This window comes from Cordyceps militaris (genome assembly GCF_000225605.1).
Source record: "Cordyceps militaris CM01 unplaced genomic scaffold CCM_S00007, whole genome shotgun sequence".
In the NCBI taxonomy this organism is placed as follows: Eukaryota; Fungi; Ascomycota; class Sordariomycetes; order Hypocreales; family Cordycipitaceae; genus Cordyceps; species Cordyceps militaris.
In genome coordinates this window covers 401,877-419,627 of record NW_006271975.1, presented here as the reverse complement: position 1 = coordinate 419,627, position 17,751 = coordinate 401,877, and the positions used below count along the sequence as shown (strand labels likewise).

Here is a 17,751-nt window from a genome sequence, read left to right as displayed (position 1 = left end):
GACAAAAAATCAGTCCGCACCAACAACAGGCTGCGAGACAAACAAATAGCGAGTGACTGGCCGAAAAGATTGGCACTTTGAATCGAGAGACGACAATGATGGCAGTGTCAAGTTTTTTGTTTTTCACCTTTTTTTTTCCTTCCTCCCTCCTTTCTCGTGGTTCGCACGCCACTAGCTCCAGGCAACAAAGCCAAATGGGCCGGTAATAAGGCTGAGGCGAAATTAGCAATTTTAGTATGGGCTATTTTAGGCAACACGCGCTATACCTTTTCCAGTTATCAATAACTCGATAAGGTCTTATCGAACGGCTTACAGTATCCAATTCCACCTGACAGTCCGATGCCAGAGGGAACGCTGGTTGGTTTGTTGGAGCTTCATCCGCGGCTGTTCAACGTTCTCTCCCGGTACAAGAATATGCTCGTCGTCTGTTTGGCCCCGCAGCCGCAGGGCGAGCAAATCCTGACAGGGAACCGTCATGGACAACTCGTTGGGCTCCTCCCCGCACTTGCCCTCCCGACGTCAACATGAAATCGACGCATACTAAACAAGTATCTGCGAAATCTTTCGCACAAGATCGGCCATGAAGTCGTTCCACATTGCAAGCACCTGCAAAAACAACGCATGCGTGAGGGACAAGGATCACGATCTGTGGGTTTTCTTCGTCGCAGAGTTCTACTATACGGAGAAGACTGTCCTGATGAATCGGAAATTACGGCGTTGTTTAAAGAGGATTTGCGAGAACCAGTGGACGCTGTGCTGATTGTCGGAACGAGACTGTTGATCCCATCAGTGTTGGGGTTTGCCAAACGCCTGTCAAAAACAGTGAGGCCTCGGGATCCTGACAATGTGGTAGCATGGGTAAACAAAGCGCCACTCAAGCTGGGTTCGCATTTTGAATATCTCATCACTCACAAGCAGGTTGGAGACTGCGATGTCTTTGCGTCGCTGTATCTTCAGGATAACTGAGAGGAAGTCGGAGGAATCAACAAGTAACGATACAACACACTGAAAATGTCAGGAATCAATCGGTAATTCAGTACAATAAATCGAGATTACTGCCAATACATGGCCTGCTACCACCCTCGATAGAGTGCCATACATAATCCGCTTTTGCATTACCTTCTTACCTTCGCAGCGCTGCCCCCAAAGGCAAGCTGTTTACACATTTCTATACACTCAAGCCTGGCTATGCAAAAGCGATGCATGTTTTGGGCACTCTTTATCCCGGCTGAGAAGGTTATATTGACACTGAGCATACTGCCGGAGGACGGCGTTTGGAAGATGACTCAGGAAGATCATCGTCATGTTTTCGCTTCCGCTGCAGACGGTCCCTGCACGATCGCAACTTCCGTTCCTGCTTTATTTTCTCGTCCTCTTCTTCATCGGTGTCGGGTAAGGAATTTATCCATATCGTCCATTCATGTTCTTGTTGGTAGCGCTTCTCTAACAGTTCCTTCCTTATTTCCGACGGCTCACGACCTGGAATCCACTGGCGAATTGCCGGGCCGTATGTATCCTCACGGTTTCTGGAATATATTGCCAGCGAGTTGAGTTTGTTGTAAACCTGTTTATAGAAGTCGTCGTTATATAATTCGGCTTGAGGAAGCGTCGGCGTTGATGGCTGAGTCTTGAGCGATCTTCCTTGGTTGCTACTAGGGCATGGCAGGTCCTAGGGATAATAATGTTAGGCTGAGCAAAGCAAGACGAGCTGTGGTAAGGTTGCTCACTATACCTCATAATTTGGCTGGATAAGCGCGTGCGCATAAGCCCAACGCCTGTTGAGTTCCACAGGAGGGTGCGCTGACATCGGCACAGGAGTCATTTCTCCTTTGCGTTGAACCAACTGGAGGAAAACAATCAAGATGGACGTAATCTGATGAAGTGGTGACACATATATTAGTCATCCATCGCCTTGCACCCTTGCACCCCCTCACCTTACCCTATATGGTCGGGCCCACTGTTCAGGCCGCCATTCTTACTGATACAGACAAACCGTTCACGCCATTCGGTTCCGATCAATATCCTCAGTCAATCTCAGAAAATGTTCAACTATATTGCCATCGGCGTCCCGAAACAAGCTTTCTTTGTACTGCGACCATCCAATGCCGCTGCTCAACTGGCCTTTTCAGACGTGGTCGATTATGTTCAGCAGCAGCAACAAGATGAAGTTTCACAGCGAGAATGTCACCACATAGCGAAATTCCTTTGGCTTGATTCTGAGCGGCAGGTTGCATCAGACTCCGTGGCTCGGCTTCTCAGATACCGCAGTCAGATGGACTTACCGGGTTCTTCGTCTCCCCAAAGCCCTGGCGGTCACATGAGTAGTGTTGACATCTGGATGGGCGGCTATTTCATTGACCTCTCACAGTCATATTCCAAGGACTGGTCCTTTGGTCGGCACAGCTCGAAGCTTTTCGCAGATCTTGTGGTAACACGCGACAAACTTACTCATGTCTCGCGTAAACACGCTATCCTTAGAATCGATAGCGAAACGCGTTTAGCGTTCTTAAAGCCTGGAGCCAGCGAGATTTCCGTAAACTCAGTGAGTGGCAATGAAACCACCTCTAGGCTTGCTTTACGTCTAGGCACGAATGTTGTTGAGATGGGCGAGCTACGGTTCGATTTCGAGTATACAGAATTCAGCCGGACCGATGAAGCAACCGGCATCCTTAGCGAGTACCTGACCGATGTGTACGGGTCTGATTCACAGCCGCCACCGGAGTCCATTTCGGCTACACCAACTCCGAGCTCTGCAACGAAGATCATAGGATCATATGTGCTCAATGGCATTCTAGGAGCCGGCACATTTGGATCCGTGAGACCTGCTACTGGTATAGCTGGCAACAAGATTCTCGCAATAAAATCGATTGTCACTCGGCCAAACATCTCAGCTGAGCCTATCGCAACCATGGAGGAGCTTACCAGACGACTAGATTCATCGACCGATGAAAATTATATCCTTCGTTTGGTTGAATCCTTCCGAGTTGCTGGGAATTTGAACGAGGTTCACTTGGTTCTGGAGCCATTTACACCGATTACTCTCGAGAAAATTCCGGTTCAGACTCAGTGAGCAAGCTCAACTCAAAGTTTCTGGCGAAAGTTACTAATATAAGCACTTTATCGCTTAAGCCCATTAAAGTGGGAAATTATCAGCTGCGATTGCCTGAGGGGACTTGAATTCCTGCGTGATGCTGGTTTCGTTCACGCAGATATCAAGCCAGCGAACATAGGCTTAATCAATAGTTATTTAGAAGAGGCCATCCTAGAGCCTCCGCTAAATTGGGCCAACCCAAAGCAACGCCGCCTGAAAGCATTTCTCCTCGACGTTGATTCCGCGAAACCCCTCGCTAAAGGCGCACTATTGCCAGCAGCCCCTGGAAACGGGGGCACACTTGGTTACTTATCACCTGAACGTGAGCTGATCGGGTATGATCATACAGAGGATGTTTGGGCTTTTGGCGTTACAGTCTGCCGTGTCCTCCTCGGAACTCGTCCGTTCCACGATTCCAGAGGGAACCCATGGAGAGATGATGCTCCGGATAAAGAAAAACGGCGCTCTATGTTTCACGAGCAGTATGAGATAATACTTGATCGTATTATGAACCATGCATCTGCTACTAGTGAGTTTGATCTAGTCCATCGAAGAAGAACCAAGAACTAAGTAAAAGAAGGCGCATTTAAGAAATTTATCTGGGGTTCTTTATGTTTTGAATGGGCCGAATATGCTATGCAGAACAAGAATCGACGCACAAGCACTGAACTTTTGGAGGAATTGATTAAGGACTCTGTTTTTCTTCCAGATTTTGAGAGAGCAAGAAGGGCGAAGGGATCTGAAGCGTACTCCAGTACTAGGGCTAGTTGTTGGCAGGCACGCCCCACTGTGGGTGCTGACCTGACCTGACCTGGCCACGCTGGCCTCCTCCTGATAGATCTTCCCTCTCCATCATCACACAATACACCTGTTTCCCTTGCTGTTGCTTGCGTCTGACCGGTCGTGATATTCATTCCCTCTCTCCTTGATACTACACTAGTGTTAACTGGGTGGCAGGGACGAAAATAAGACGGAAGAGAGAAACAGAAATGGACAGTTTATCGAATAGGAACTCATGAAAGCAGTGGGAGTTAGTCTATAGATAGTATCGATAACCGGACCTCTAGCTGGTGGTTGTGGCTGAAGTCATATAAGCCGATAATGGGGGACCAGATCTGGGAACAGCCGGACCAAGTTCGAGTCCAAAGGCCAAGTAATTAACCCAGCTGCAAACCTGAGTTTCACATAATGCGCGATGGCTGCAATCCCCCCTACCCTATCAAATTCTCACCTTCCATAAGGGGTCTGCAGATTGTGAAGCCGAGGACATAGCGACAATGATCTGGCGAGAAAGCCCAGCTTGCCCGCCCTCATATTGTCAAAGAAAGCGGCTAGTATAAAGAAGGGAATAGGAGAGATAGTAAGAATATTATAGGGTAATAGTTGGTCCTGTTGGTTACGCCGCCGGTATGCCATTCATGCGCTGGCACCCACTGTCTGACAATTTTCGTTGATGTGGGTTTCGAAATAAGCGTCTGTTATGTCACTTGCCCTGACACCAATCTGTCGTCCGAGCTGCGCTTTGGCTTGAGCCAGCTGCCGCCCACTCACGGTTTGTGGACAGACAGACTGCGGATTGGTAGCCATGAGCTCCAAGTACCTTTGGTTCGATTGCATCAGTTGCAGGTTGAATTGTCCAGCGAACATGGCCGCTCCGCTGCCGTGAGCCGGCAAGACCGTCTGGATGTTATTCTCCCCCAGTATGCTTTGACTGAGCTGCAATTGATTCTTCTGTCGCTGGGTGTTCCTGCTGACAAGAAAGTTGACAGTGCTCTCAAGTTCGTCGCCCATAAGTGCGACTCCGTTTATCATGGCGACTGTCCCCAGCTGGGTATGGGCTTGGACATTTGTCACATTCATCACACCGTCCTGCATCTGGACGGTGAAGGATTGATCGCTCAACAGGGGGACATTTCCGCCTTCCCTGGCCCCGAACTTTTGTACGAGCGAGGATTGTGCCATGACTGGGACTCGCTTCAAACTGTTTGCATTGCGCCCGGCGACATGGTCCCCGTGCTCATGGCTGAGGATGACCATGTCAATGCCCAGTCCTGTTTGCTGCTGCAACTCTTGGTTGCAGCTCTCAGCAAGAACCTTTGCGGTGGATGTGTCAAACATGAAGACCGAGCTCTGGGATGCTTTTATGTAGTAGACCATGACGCCCAGATTGAGGTTCGGATCGAACCCCTCGCCGTTCAAGTTGACGGATGTGGGCTGAATTCCCTGAGGTATCTTGTCGGTATCATCAGAGCCGCCTGCGTAGCAGCCATATATTTCAGCTCCGACATTTTGAATGCGGCCGAAAAAAATGTTGACTTGATTCTGTTGGTTCTGCCTCTTGAGCATCGCGCTTCGTTGCGAGTTAGTTACCTCGTCACAGGCCATCTGAAATAGTTGGCTACTTACGGCACATATCGAGTTGACCAGTCAAGACTTGGTCCAAGCCGACGGGCATGGAGAGCATCACCGTGTATGCAGGCAGTCGTGCTGCCGATCAAGGCCGCTATCGCCTTGAGGATTTCTGTTCGCATGATGAACTGGCCGGTGCACTTTACCTGAGGCGCTGTAAGAAGAGTAAATGAAGTGAATTGAGGGATTGGATAGACGACGAATTATTTAAAGCTTGGATAGGAGCATATATTGGTGGTCGCATGCTGGGGACTCTCTCTGTCAAGGTGGTCGAGCCCACGACTGTAACAGCCTTGAAACGAGATGCGCTGCAAGGTCCAGCCAGCGCGTTTCGAACGGGGGCCCCATTTGTCGGCCTCGCGTTTGCTTTCCCCCTTGCATTCCTTTGTTGATTGAGACAGGTCAAATAAGAGACGAAAAAAAACGAGGTCGAGTTGGGCGCTGCCGAAGGAAATTGTCGATTGCCTAACATCCTGAGTTTTTTTGGCTGTAATGTAGTAGCTGCTAAACAAAATAATATATGAATAAATAAATACAAGAAAAGGCCGATCTCGGTTCCGCTAGCCCATGGCCCCTGAAGAAAAGCATGAAAGGTACTTCCAGTTTCCATGACAGTTTTAAACTAGGATTGAAATAGTAATATGGCATGTTTCTTTGTGAATAGGTGCGCGTGCCCTGGCGAAAGATGCCACCCCCGAAGGACTTCTACACCACTCAGTGACTCAAAAGGGCATCAAAATTAGCCCCTGGGTAATCCAAACTGGGTTACTCTGTTGGAGTGGAAACGCCGTGGACAATGGGATTGTGGTCTATACTTCCACAAGCTGGTGGCACGGCATCGATCGCCAACCAGCGTAGATTCACAATAGCGCGGTACTTTGTAGGCACAATGCAATGTTTATCCGAACCAATCAGTGCATGGGGTAACATCTGGAAAGGATCATCGTGCAGTTCGTACCAGCACGTGGGCACCCTGACATGACGGTTGCATTGCATGAAGCTTATGCCAGATACACAATGGGATGAGATTGAACGGTACCATTTCACCCCGTGCATAGATAAGGGCTAGCTTTGAAATTTACGGCCTTGAATTTTTTAGGCGTGCTGCAGAGCAGCTAATCCTAGTTATTAGTAACTCGAGTTACTTCGTGCAACCTTGCCTTGTCAACCTAGTGAACAACAGTTGCACCACACAGCAGCCTCGTCTGTTGTGTACGGAGCGAAGGAAGGGAAACAAAGAGAAACGAACAAAGATGTAGCAAAGCTTTATCAGAGGTTTGATGCGTTGAATTGTGATGCAGAAGCAAAACAGGATACGTGGCTTGGAGGTGCAGAGGGCAGGTGACCTCAGGTCGTCACACTTGGATGACCCTGACAGCTTGCAGGACTGTTAAAAACTGATACACGGCTGTTCAACACTCTCTCACCAGTAAGGAATATGCCCGTACCGTGTGACTGAGTCACAGCCAAAGCTCAAAGACTTAGCATCTGAGCATGGATCACATAGCAGCCCAATGCTAGATTTTACGACAGAGGAACAAAGCAGCCGTCTTTATGATTATTAGTATATATATAGCTCTTCTTTCCTCCTGTTAGCTTTCCCTTGGGTTTTTTGTCTTCCTTCCTCATCCTCTAAAGTCTTCGAACAACGCACTGTTTTTCCGTTCCAATTCCGCTGCATGATGCCTCGTTCGATATGGTCCCGGTGCAAGGGTCTGGCTGGCTTTGCTACAAGCTCGCCAGCTTCGGCAGAGAATGAACAGCCTCTTGATAAACAGGTTCCACCTCGTCAGCAAGACAGCGAGGCGGGCCAGAGGGATACCATGCTGGAAGAAGTCGAAATGGGCCTGGACGTGTTGCACGACGGGGAAGACGCAAGCTTTGAGTATGTCAAAATAGTCCTCGCCATTTTCAGAATGATAACATTTCCTAGCATCGTTGCCGTCCTGGCCTGGCCTCATGGTCTGGGCTCAATATCGTCCGCTGCCTGCGCTTTTGATAAGTTGCCGACAGAATTCTCGAGGAATACGATCCCGACCAATATGGATCCTGCCCCCAACCAGCTCAAGCAATGCCTCAGAGACATGAGAGTCAGGCTTCCAGAGCATATCCTGCACAACATGGAAATAAACCGAGGCAAGGTATTCCCGCAAACGTGCAAGTGGGTTCTAGAACGAGAGGAATTCTGTGCCTGGAGCACGAGTCCTGAATCGTCCCTTCTTTGCATAACCGGGGCTCCTGGTGTTGGCAAAACAATGATCTCGACATTTCTGGTCAAGTTCTTGAAGGAAAGGGTGGAAAAGTCCCATGGGGGACTTTTTGCGTACTTTTTCTGTGCCGACAAAGAAAGTGACAGAAAGTCTGCTACTGCCATCCTGCGCAGCCTCATCTGGCAGTTGCTGGTCCAGAGGAAGGAACTTTTTCCGGCCATACAGACGGTTTATGAGAGACATGCAGAAGCTCACGTTTTTGAGGACCTCTTTTGCGATTTCTCGGGTCTATGGTTGATTTTCAGGAAGATGATCCAACATTGCGACTTGGGCGAAGTCTTTATTCTGATGGATGGCCTGGACGAATGTGAAATATCGGAGCGTCAGAACTTGTTATGGTCAATCGCGTCGTTTTTCGGATCGGTTCCTGAGAGGGCTTCCTGGAGAGTGAAGTTCATTACTACCTATCGGGATAACATGGACGATATTGAAGAGGAGCTTACTGGTGTCGGTTCGCGGCTTCGACTCTATTCCGCCGCCAACAACGACGATCTCGACACATACATATCTGCAAAGGTGGATGAGCTCGAGAAAAGAAACAAATATGGGAGAGATCTTAAAGTTGCCGTCAGAAACTCGTTGAAAGAGAATGCCGACGGTACTTTTCTCTGGGTATCTCTCATCGTTGCCGAGTTGACAAAATTGGGAGTACAGAATGCGGATGTCCCTGGAATACTCACGACCATGCCCCAGCCACTTGACGAGTTTTACGCCGGTTTACTTGCTCAAATTGAGAGCCACCGAGATCAAGTCGCCTTTATTTTTAAATGCATGATTGCCGCACCGCGCCCGTTGACAAAGGACTTCATGGCGAAAGCCCTTGCATTGAAGAACACTGGCACAAGTCAAAACTCGTCAACTTACGACGACATGATCTCAACTTGCGGTCCAATCGTCAGCTTGAGCAGCAATAATCCACCCACTCTCAGCTTTTGCCATACGTCTGTGAAGGACTTTCTACTGAAAGAAAACCCACCTCCAGTACCATGGTATTGTACAACATACCGTGTTGCAAAGGCTTGCCTCGACAACGTCTGCGGGACGCTTACGGCTGAAGAGAGGCCTAGCCAGGAGCCCGACGCAAGACAATGCTTCTAGAGACAATGTTCAAGGCAAGGACGTCTGATTCGGGTAGGGTTGGTTTCCAATATCTCTTAGGTCAGATAGACCTCATGATAGAATAAAGATTGTTATGTTCTTCGAGGATATACTAGATAGGTAGGCAACTACTTTACTATTTTATTATACTAGTTTTCTAGATTTTCTATTAACTAGATTTTATAATAATAATATATTAAAGGCTTTATAATATAGTAATTTTATATTATAATATTTTAAATAAGTTAATCTATAATTTAATTACCTTTATAGTATAGTAGTTCTATAGTATAGAGTTCTATATAGGTTAGTATATAGATTACTAGTTTAAATCTAACTAAAGGTACCTTAAATAATTTTTTTAAAAGTTTAATACTATAGCCTACTTTTATAACTAACTTATAAAGAAGTATAGGTAAGGTAACTATAAAGTAAGCTAAAGTAAAAGCTAAAAGGTATATATTAACTATTATACTACCTTAATTCTTAATTAATAAAATAAGGTTAAAATCGCTACTATATTTAGACTCCCTTTCGCACGTGTGTGAATCAGGCGAATTTTTTGATATGGTCCTCCCAGCTCTGTCAATGACCGTTGTTCACGCAGCCTTATCATGAATACTGCTTTGTCTTCCACTAGGTTTAAGTCCGGGCAATGCTCATTTCAACGCGCCCGTCGCGGATTTTGCACGCGGACGAGAAGTAAACTCCGACGGTGCTTGATCGGGCTCACCACGCCGCCCGCACTAAAGCGGTAGCTGCATCTCAGATCGGCTCCTTTCTGCCAATCACAACGTGCCGCGGGCGAGTAGTGGAAATAGGACCCGATCGGAAGCGCCCGCAAACAGGGGACCAAAGTTGCCGTTAAAATCGGACGAGAGCCGTGACGCCAAGAACTCAAGATCGAACCCAACCTGTCTGTTCAACTTCCAATCTGCTATACCAGCCCTCTACAGAGACAACGAATACAGAAACAAGATAAAAGAATGGCAGTGGACGAAACTGCGGCGCCGCTCAAGGCGACTGGACCTGAAAACGAGAAAGAGAAGCAGGATGCAGCCGCCAAACCCGCACCACCACCTGCCGGGCTGCCCAGCATCACGTATCCCGGCGTCTGGCATTACTCTCTTCTGGCCTTTGCGCTGCTGCTGGCCATGTTTCTCGTTGCACTCGACGTAGTGAGTTATGCCCTCTCCCTCTGTGTGTGGTGGTGGATAGGCGAGCACTAACATGGCGCAGAGCATCATTGCCACGGCCATCCCGACCATCACGGCCGAGTTCCACAGCGTCAGCCAGATTGGCTGGTACGGCTCTGCCTTCTTCATGTCCCTGGCTGCCTTCCAGGCCTTCTGGGGCAAGGCCTACAAATACTTTGCCCTCAAGATTGTCTTCCTCAGCTGCATCGGCATCTTTGAAATCGGCAGTCTGATGGCAGCCCTCGCGCCCAACAGCAACGTCCTCATCCTGGGCCGAGCCATCCAGGGCCTCGGCGGCGCAGGCATCACCGGCGGCTGCTACACTATTTTTGCATTTATAACGCCGCCCAAGAACATGCCCGCCATCCTCGGCCTCTCCTCGTCCGTCTGGAGCTGCTCGTCCGTCCTTGGCCCTCTCCTCGGCGGCCTTTTTACGCAGGACGTGACGTGGCGATGGTGCTTCTGGGTCAACCTGCCCATTGGCGGCACCACCATGCTCATCTTGCTTTTCGTGTTCAAGACGCCTGCTCATTCGCGCATGGCTCACACCACCTGGAAAGAGGTGCCTTTCCTCTTTGACTTGCCCGGCATCGTCACCATTGTCGCCGCGCTCGTCTGCCTCCTCGTTGCGTTCGAGGAGGGTGGCGTGCTCCGTCTCTGGACCGACAGTGTGCCCATTGGCCTCGTCGTCGGGTTTGTCCTGCTCATGGGCCTGCTGGTCGTCATAGAGTGGAAGCAGGGAGAAAAGGCCATGATTGTGCTGCGCATCATGAAGCGCAGGACCATCCTCATCCTCGCCCTCTTCAACCTCACAGCCCAGGCTGCCGGTTTTGCTCGTACATACAATCTGCCCATTTACTTCCAGGCTGTGCAGGGTGTCTCGCCTTCCCAGTCCGGTATCCGCATGTTGCCCACTGTGCTCACGACGTGTAAGACAAGTCCCGTGGTATAGATTTCTCAACTGCCTGTTAACGCGATATTTTCTAGCTCTGTTTAGCTTCATTGGATCCGTCGCGCTCGGCAAGCTAGGCTACTACCAGCCGTTCCTTTTGGTTGGGGCTGTCTTTCTAACCATTGGCTCCGGCATGCTCTACACTCTCGGGCCTGAGTCGTCTGCCGCCCACTACATTGGCTACCAAATCCTGGCCAGTATTGGCTCTGGCCTTGTCATTCAGATCAACGTGGTTGTCGCGCAGGCCATTACGCCTCGCCCAGACATGGCCGTGACCATTGCCCTCGTCCTGCGTAAGCTCCATCATAAAACTTTGTGTATTTAGTTTTGTTTCTAACCTCATACAGTGTGGCAGTTCGTTGGCGGCACCATCGGAGTCTCGGCGGCCCAGAATATTCTGAACAATGTCCTACTGAAGTCGCTTCCCGTCAATAGTCCCAACATTACGGCCGCCAAGGTCCTTGCTGCTGGCACCACGTCGTTGCACGACGCTTTTCCCGACCCTGCAGATTTTTCCACTGTTGTCAATGCCTATATGAATGGCATTCGTGCCGCCTGGATCTGGGGCATCATTTTATCTGGCCTCGCTTTTCTTATTGCGTTTGGTGCCGAGTGGAGGAGCATCAAGGTCGAGGATGTTCAAAAGCGCACTGAGGAAAAACCCGCTACATCTCAAGCTTGACCCAGCACTCCGACAATATGTGTTTTAACACTTGTAAAGGCCAGATCACCGTACGCTGAGCGATTATGAGTTAAATACGTTTTAATTTACACTTCTCTCCTCTACTCGTCCGCTCGCGTTCGCTATTGATACCTTTATTACCTGTAAATACGAAATAGTGTATTTGTCCTGTCGGCGAAATCTAATTGAGTCGGACCTATTCGGCTACATTGTTAACCGGTGACTTATTTTGAAACTAGCCTATTTACTGATGCTGGTGGCCACCGAACCCGGCAGAAGGGCCGCTAGGTAAGCCCCGATGCAGTATAATACGATATGCCGCACTCGTTATTAGTAGCAAGAGCCAGACCACGAGCCAAACCAGCAAGGCCAGAAATATCGCCCGGATAACGTCAGGACCACTTACCTTAGTCGCGGTATTAAGACCAACAGGGCACATATAGGGTAAGAGGTAAAGTTATTATATTATATATCTTCTATCTAGTTATATAGTATAGGTAAGTGCTAGATATACTAGGTAATAGGAGATTATTCTTCTAGCTTCTAAGCTACTTATTATTATTTTTACTTAATCTATATTAACTAAGAAAAATAACTAAAATTAAAATTAAAATAAAAAATTAAAATAAAATAGAAGTAGTACTATTAGCATAAGAGCTTTTTACTAAGGGTATAAGCCTTATATAATAGTACTAGTACTAGCGGATTTTCTAGAGGTATATAGATTTTAGTATATAATATATATAAATAGAGGTATCCTTTAAACCTCTTAATATATTCTATCCCCGCTATGGCTATGGCCTACTAGCACCTAGCACTAGCACTATTACTATTACTATTACTAGCACTATCGCTGGTCACGCCGCTGCCGCTGCCGCTACTGCTGCTGCTAAGGCTCTTAAAGCCTCTTAATAGTCACTAATTCGCTTAAAAAAAACGCCCTTTTATAGCTATTAAGATATATATATAATCGCATTCTTATATAGCTATAATAGCCTTTAAAATATAAATTTAGTAGTACTTAGTAGGTACTTAGATCCTCTAGTATTATGCTAACTAACTATAGTACCTATAAGTTCCCTATTATATAAGGCTTATACCCTTAGTAAAAAGCTCTTATACTAATAGTACTACTTTAAAATAATAACTATAAAGAAAAGTAGTAATTATTATAGCTATTATAATATATTATAATAATAACTTAATTCTTTTATTTATTAATAAGTATAATAGTACTTATTAGTATATTTAAGTTATTTTTTTTTAAATATAAAATAACTTTAAAATAGTTTATAGTTATATAGAAAGCCTTATTATTATATAGAAAGCTTTATTACTATATAAAAGGTTTTATAATTATTATATTTTCTAATTTTAATATATAAGGTAATTTAACTTAAAAACCTATATAAATAAATTTTATAAAAAATAAAAGTTATACTATAAACTATATTTAATAAAAATATCTTATCTTAAAAATTATAAAATATATAAAAGATTACTAACTAAGGTATATTAAGTACTAAGTATACTATATTAATACTAAATATACTATATTCGTATTATATTAATACTATATATACTAATTAATTATAATAGTCTTAAGAGTAATAAAATAGTAATAAACTTATAAAGACTTAAGCTTTTATAAGATTCTAGCTATAAAGAAGCCTTAATAATTATAAGACTTATAAGGCCTTATAACTTATAGTTATTAAAGGCTTATTATAGTTCCTTTAAAAGGTAATATCTTAAAAGTATAATACTAGTTAATTATAATACTCTTAAAAGTAATAAAATAGTAATAAACTTATAAAAGCTTAAGCTTTTATAAGATTATAGCTATAAACAAGCCTTAATAGCTATAAAATCTATAAAGCCTTATAACTTATAATTAGAAAAGGCTTATTATAATACCTTTAAAAGGTAATATCTTAAAGATATAATACTAATAAAGAGCTTACTATAATATCTTAAAGGATAATACTCTAAAGGTATAATACTAATAAAAAGCTTATTATAATACCTATAAAGAGTAATACCTTAAAGGTATAATACTAATAGAAAGCTTACTATAGTGCCTATAAAAAGTAATACTTTAAAGGTATAATACTAATTAACTATAATACTTATTATAAGAGATAAAGGTATAATTATATATACTATAAAAGTACCCTAATTTTTCCTATTATAATAGACTTACTTTTACTTACTAAAGATAACTATAATATAAGTTATAAAGGAGTTATATATTAGCTAGATACTTTAAAATACCTTTAATACCTCCTCTTAAATACTCTAGAATACCTATATTAGCCTTATATTAAAGTATTTAATAGTTATTAAGAAGTTAGAGAAAGGTCTCTAAAGGCTCTAGCTATAAAGTATAGTAATCCCTTTATATAATTTATATATAATCTTTATATTTATTAATATTATAATTCTTCTTCCTTTTTTTTTTATATATTTAATTTACTTTTCTTATTTATAACTTATATTTAATAGACTTTCTACTTTTTTTACTTAAGTATCTTATATACCTTAATAGGTTATAAGCCTAGAGTTATAATATTAATATAAGTATAATACTACTTTAATTATACTAAATTTACTATATAATCTAAGTAAAATATTACTTAGTTATATATATATAAACTAATTAACTAATAACTAATAAACTAACTAACTTTTTAAGCTATTTTTAAGCTAATAAGTTATTTTTTAAGCTTTTTTAAGCTAATAAGCTACCTTTTAAGTTTTTTTAAACTAATAAACTATATATAAACTAACTAATATATATAGTAATATTATAATCTATAATATTAATAGTTAAATAATTATAACTATAATAATTTATTAATATTTATATAATTATAATTATATTATAATTATATTAAAATATTACTTATTAGAAAGAATATATATTAATATCTCATTTAAGTTCTATATAAGATATTTATATAGTATAATAGGAATTAATACCTATTATATAATACTATAATATAATATATTATATATTATATTATAAAGATATATATTAATACTTTAAATTATTATTATTATTATTATATTATACTAATTAGACTAGCTAGTTTATCTAGTACCTTTATAGCTTATAAGATAAGGAAAAAACTAGAGTACTTAAAGGAAAAACCCTAGTTCTAATATAGGTTTAGTATAATCCTAAAGTAATTCCTAGTAAGGAGTAGTATACTCCTTATCTTAGTAAAAGATAATAATAATAGGTATAAATATATAAAACTTAGTAAGTTAATAGACCTACCTATTCCCTACTTAACCCCCTTAACCTCCTCTCCCTATAGCCTTATCTTAGCCTAGGCTAGGTACTATATATAGTTAAGATCCCTTCTAAATCCTAATTTTTAAATACTTTAAAGTTTAGGTAGGTATAATAATAGCTATAAAAAGCTATAATACCTACCCTTATTATTCTTACTTTAACTTCTATAGTTTATTTCCTATATTATCTATATTAAATAAATAAGAACCTTACCTTTTATAAGGCCTTACTTAACCTAAGACTAGTTAAGATAGCCTTACTACTCTCCTACTTTTATATACTTTTATACCTATCTTTACTTTTTACTTTATAATTACTTTATTTATATCTTTATACCTCTTTAAAGCCTTTAGATTAATATTAGCCTTTATATAGTTTATTATATTTACTATATTAAGTAAGAAAAGAGTTATAACTATATATATTTAATTATTATTATTTTTAGCTTACTATTTAGTTAGTTAGCCTATTTACTATAATATTTAAAAAGCCTTAAATTCTTTAATTCTTACTCTTTTTTTTTCTTTCTTAATAATATATAATTATATATCTCTTTTATTTTTAGTATATATACTATACTTTACTATTACCTTTACCCCTACTTAAATTAAGCTATTCTTACTCTAGCTACTAAACTATACTAACTTTTCTTTTTACTAGTTTCTTATTATTATTACTATTATACTTATATACTCCCTTTCTTCTTATCTTTATATACCTCTCTAGACTATACCTAGGCTACCTCTAGCCTTATCTTAATATTATTAATACTTTCTAGAAAAATAAAAATTTTTTAATTATTATTACTATTACTATTATAATAAGTTACCTTATCCTTAGTATATACCTAGCCCTATCTTATCTTTAACCTTATTAGTTTAATACTATTATTATTACTATTAATAATATAAATAACTCTTATCTATTTATTATTTATCCCTATTTTAATACTAATCTAGCTAGCTACTTTCTTTACTTCCTTACTACTCTACTAAGTACCTATACTAGGTTATTACTATAAGTAAGCTAGTACTAGTTCTTTATAGCTAGTACTTTAAGTATATAAGTAATATTAATACTATTACCTACTTTAAGTAAATTAGTAAGTATTTTAATATTATACTAGAATAGCCTTTATTCTAATTTAGTTTTAAATCTTAATATATTTATATATATTAAATATATAAAAAATAATAAAGTTTATATATTAATAAGTCTTTTTAATTCTAGTCTAAAGCCTAACTAGGTTTAATTTTAATTAACTTATTAATAGCTTATTAATAATATTAAGTTTATAATTATTACTATCTAGAATTAGCTTCTAGCTTATATTAAAAATAGCCTAGCCTTAAGCCTAAATAATATTAAGTTTAATTACTTAATAATAGCTATTTATTATACTTATAACTAAGCTAATAATATAAATATTAAAAGTAATATTTATTATATTTAAAGTATAGCTAATTTAATTTAAATTATAATTATACTAGCTTTTACTAGTTATAACCTAGTCTTAATTATAACTATTTATATTAATATTAAGGTATTAATATACTTAAACTAGGCTAAGGCTAAGATAGTTTATTAGCTAGCTTAGTAATAGTATATTTTAGCTAGCCTACTCTAGGTTACTATAGCTACCTTAAAGGCCTAGGGGGTAACTATACTTAAGCCTAGGCTAGATAAAGGCCTAGACTTAGCTATCTTAACTAAAAGGAAGAAAGGTAAAGAAAAGAAGAAAGAGTAAGAAAAGAAGGAGGTAAAGAGGGGTAGTATTAGGCCTAGCCTAGGCTATACCTATTTAAAATTATTTTTAGTTTTCTATATATTTTTTAGCCTACTAGAAATAGTAAAGTTAAAGTAGTACTAGGCCTAGCCTAAGCTATACCTATATTTTTAAAACTTCTATTTTATACCTAGGAAAAGGGGTAAAGTTAGGCTAGTATTAGGTTTAGGCTATACTAAGGTAAGAGTAGGCTAATAGCCTAATTTACTAAATTTTAAAATTAAAAGTTAATTACTTTCTATATCTATACTAAACTAATACTAATATATACTTAGTTTATTCCTATTTTATTATATACCTATATTATTATTATATTATACTTAACCTAACCCTAGTTTAATACTAACTTAGGTAAGGTTTAGATATATATTAGTTAACCTTATAAGTATAACTACTTAGTAATAATTACTAAATCCTTTAAGTAATTTAGTATTAATAGTATATTCTATTTATTTTAAAACTACCCTTTTAGTAGCTTAGGCCTAGTTTAGTATATTAAATAACTTAGTAAGATATAGTAAATATTTTCTAGCCCTTCTTTATAATAATATAAGCCTAATTTATAACTAAGAATATATTATTTATAAAAAAAGGTATTAAGCCTAATCTTTCTTATATATATTTATATAATAATAGAATTAATATACCTAAATATAAATAGAAATAAAACTACCTAGGTAAGGTATTAAAGCTATAATAGCTTATAGGTAGGGTAGATTATAACCTATTTAGTATAATATTATTTAGCTAACTTATCTACCTTCTACCTTATTACTAATTTATCTTATAACTACTTATTAAATATCTTCTAGTCTTACTTTAAAGCCTTTTTAAACTTACCTAGAAAGCCCTTATATAGGTTAACTAATAGTAGTCTTATTTATTATTATAATTATTACTACCTATATTACTATTATTACCTTAGCCTCTTTATTACTACTAGGATTACTCTAGCTACCTAGGTAG

The 17,751-nt window shown here is 40.2% G+C and overlaps 3 protein-coding genes across 3 annotated transcripts; all 3 read left to right on the top strand.

Annotated features, from left to right (window-relative positions):
* Window positions 1-2,041: 2,041 nt before the first annotated feature.
* On the top strand, window positions 2,042-3,070 carry CCM_08346 (Protein kinase-like domain; the record flags this gene model as incomplete). Its single annotated transcript, XM_006673485.1, has 1 exon — window positions 2,042-3,070. The coding sequence occupies one exon, from the start codon at window positions 2,042-2,044 to the stop codon at window positions 3,068-3,070; it is 1,029 nt and encodes a 342-aa protein (XP_006673548.1).
* Window positions 3,071-7,182: 4,112 nt separating this feature from the next.
* Window positions 7,183-8,868, top strand: CCM_08345 (NACHT and ankyrin domain protein; the record flags this gene model as incomplete). The annotated part of the gene is made up of 1 exon (XM_006673484.1): window positions 7,183-8,868. One exon carries the CDS (start codon window positions 7,183-7,185, stop codon window positions 8,866-8,868), a length of 1,686 nt encoding a protein of 561 aa, XP_006673547.1.
* A 986-nt stretch (window positions 8,869-9,854) lies between these two features.
* On the top strand, window positions 9,855-11,698 carry CCM_08344 (MFS transporter, putative; the record flags this gene model as incomplete). Its single annotated transcript, XM_006673483.1, has 4 exons — window positions 9,855-10,046; window positions 10,108-10,993; window positions 11,052-11,309; window positions 11,364-11,698. 4 exons carry the CDS (start codon window positions 9,855-9,857, stop codon window positions 11,696-11,698), a joined length of 1,671 nt encoding a protein of 556 aa, XP_006673546.1.
* Window positions 11,699-17,751: the final 6,053 nt, after the last annotated feature.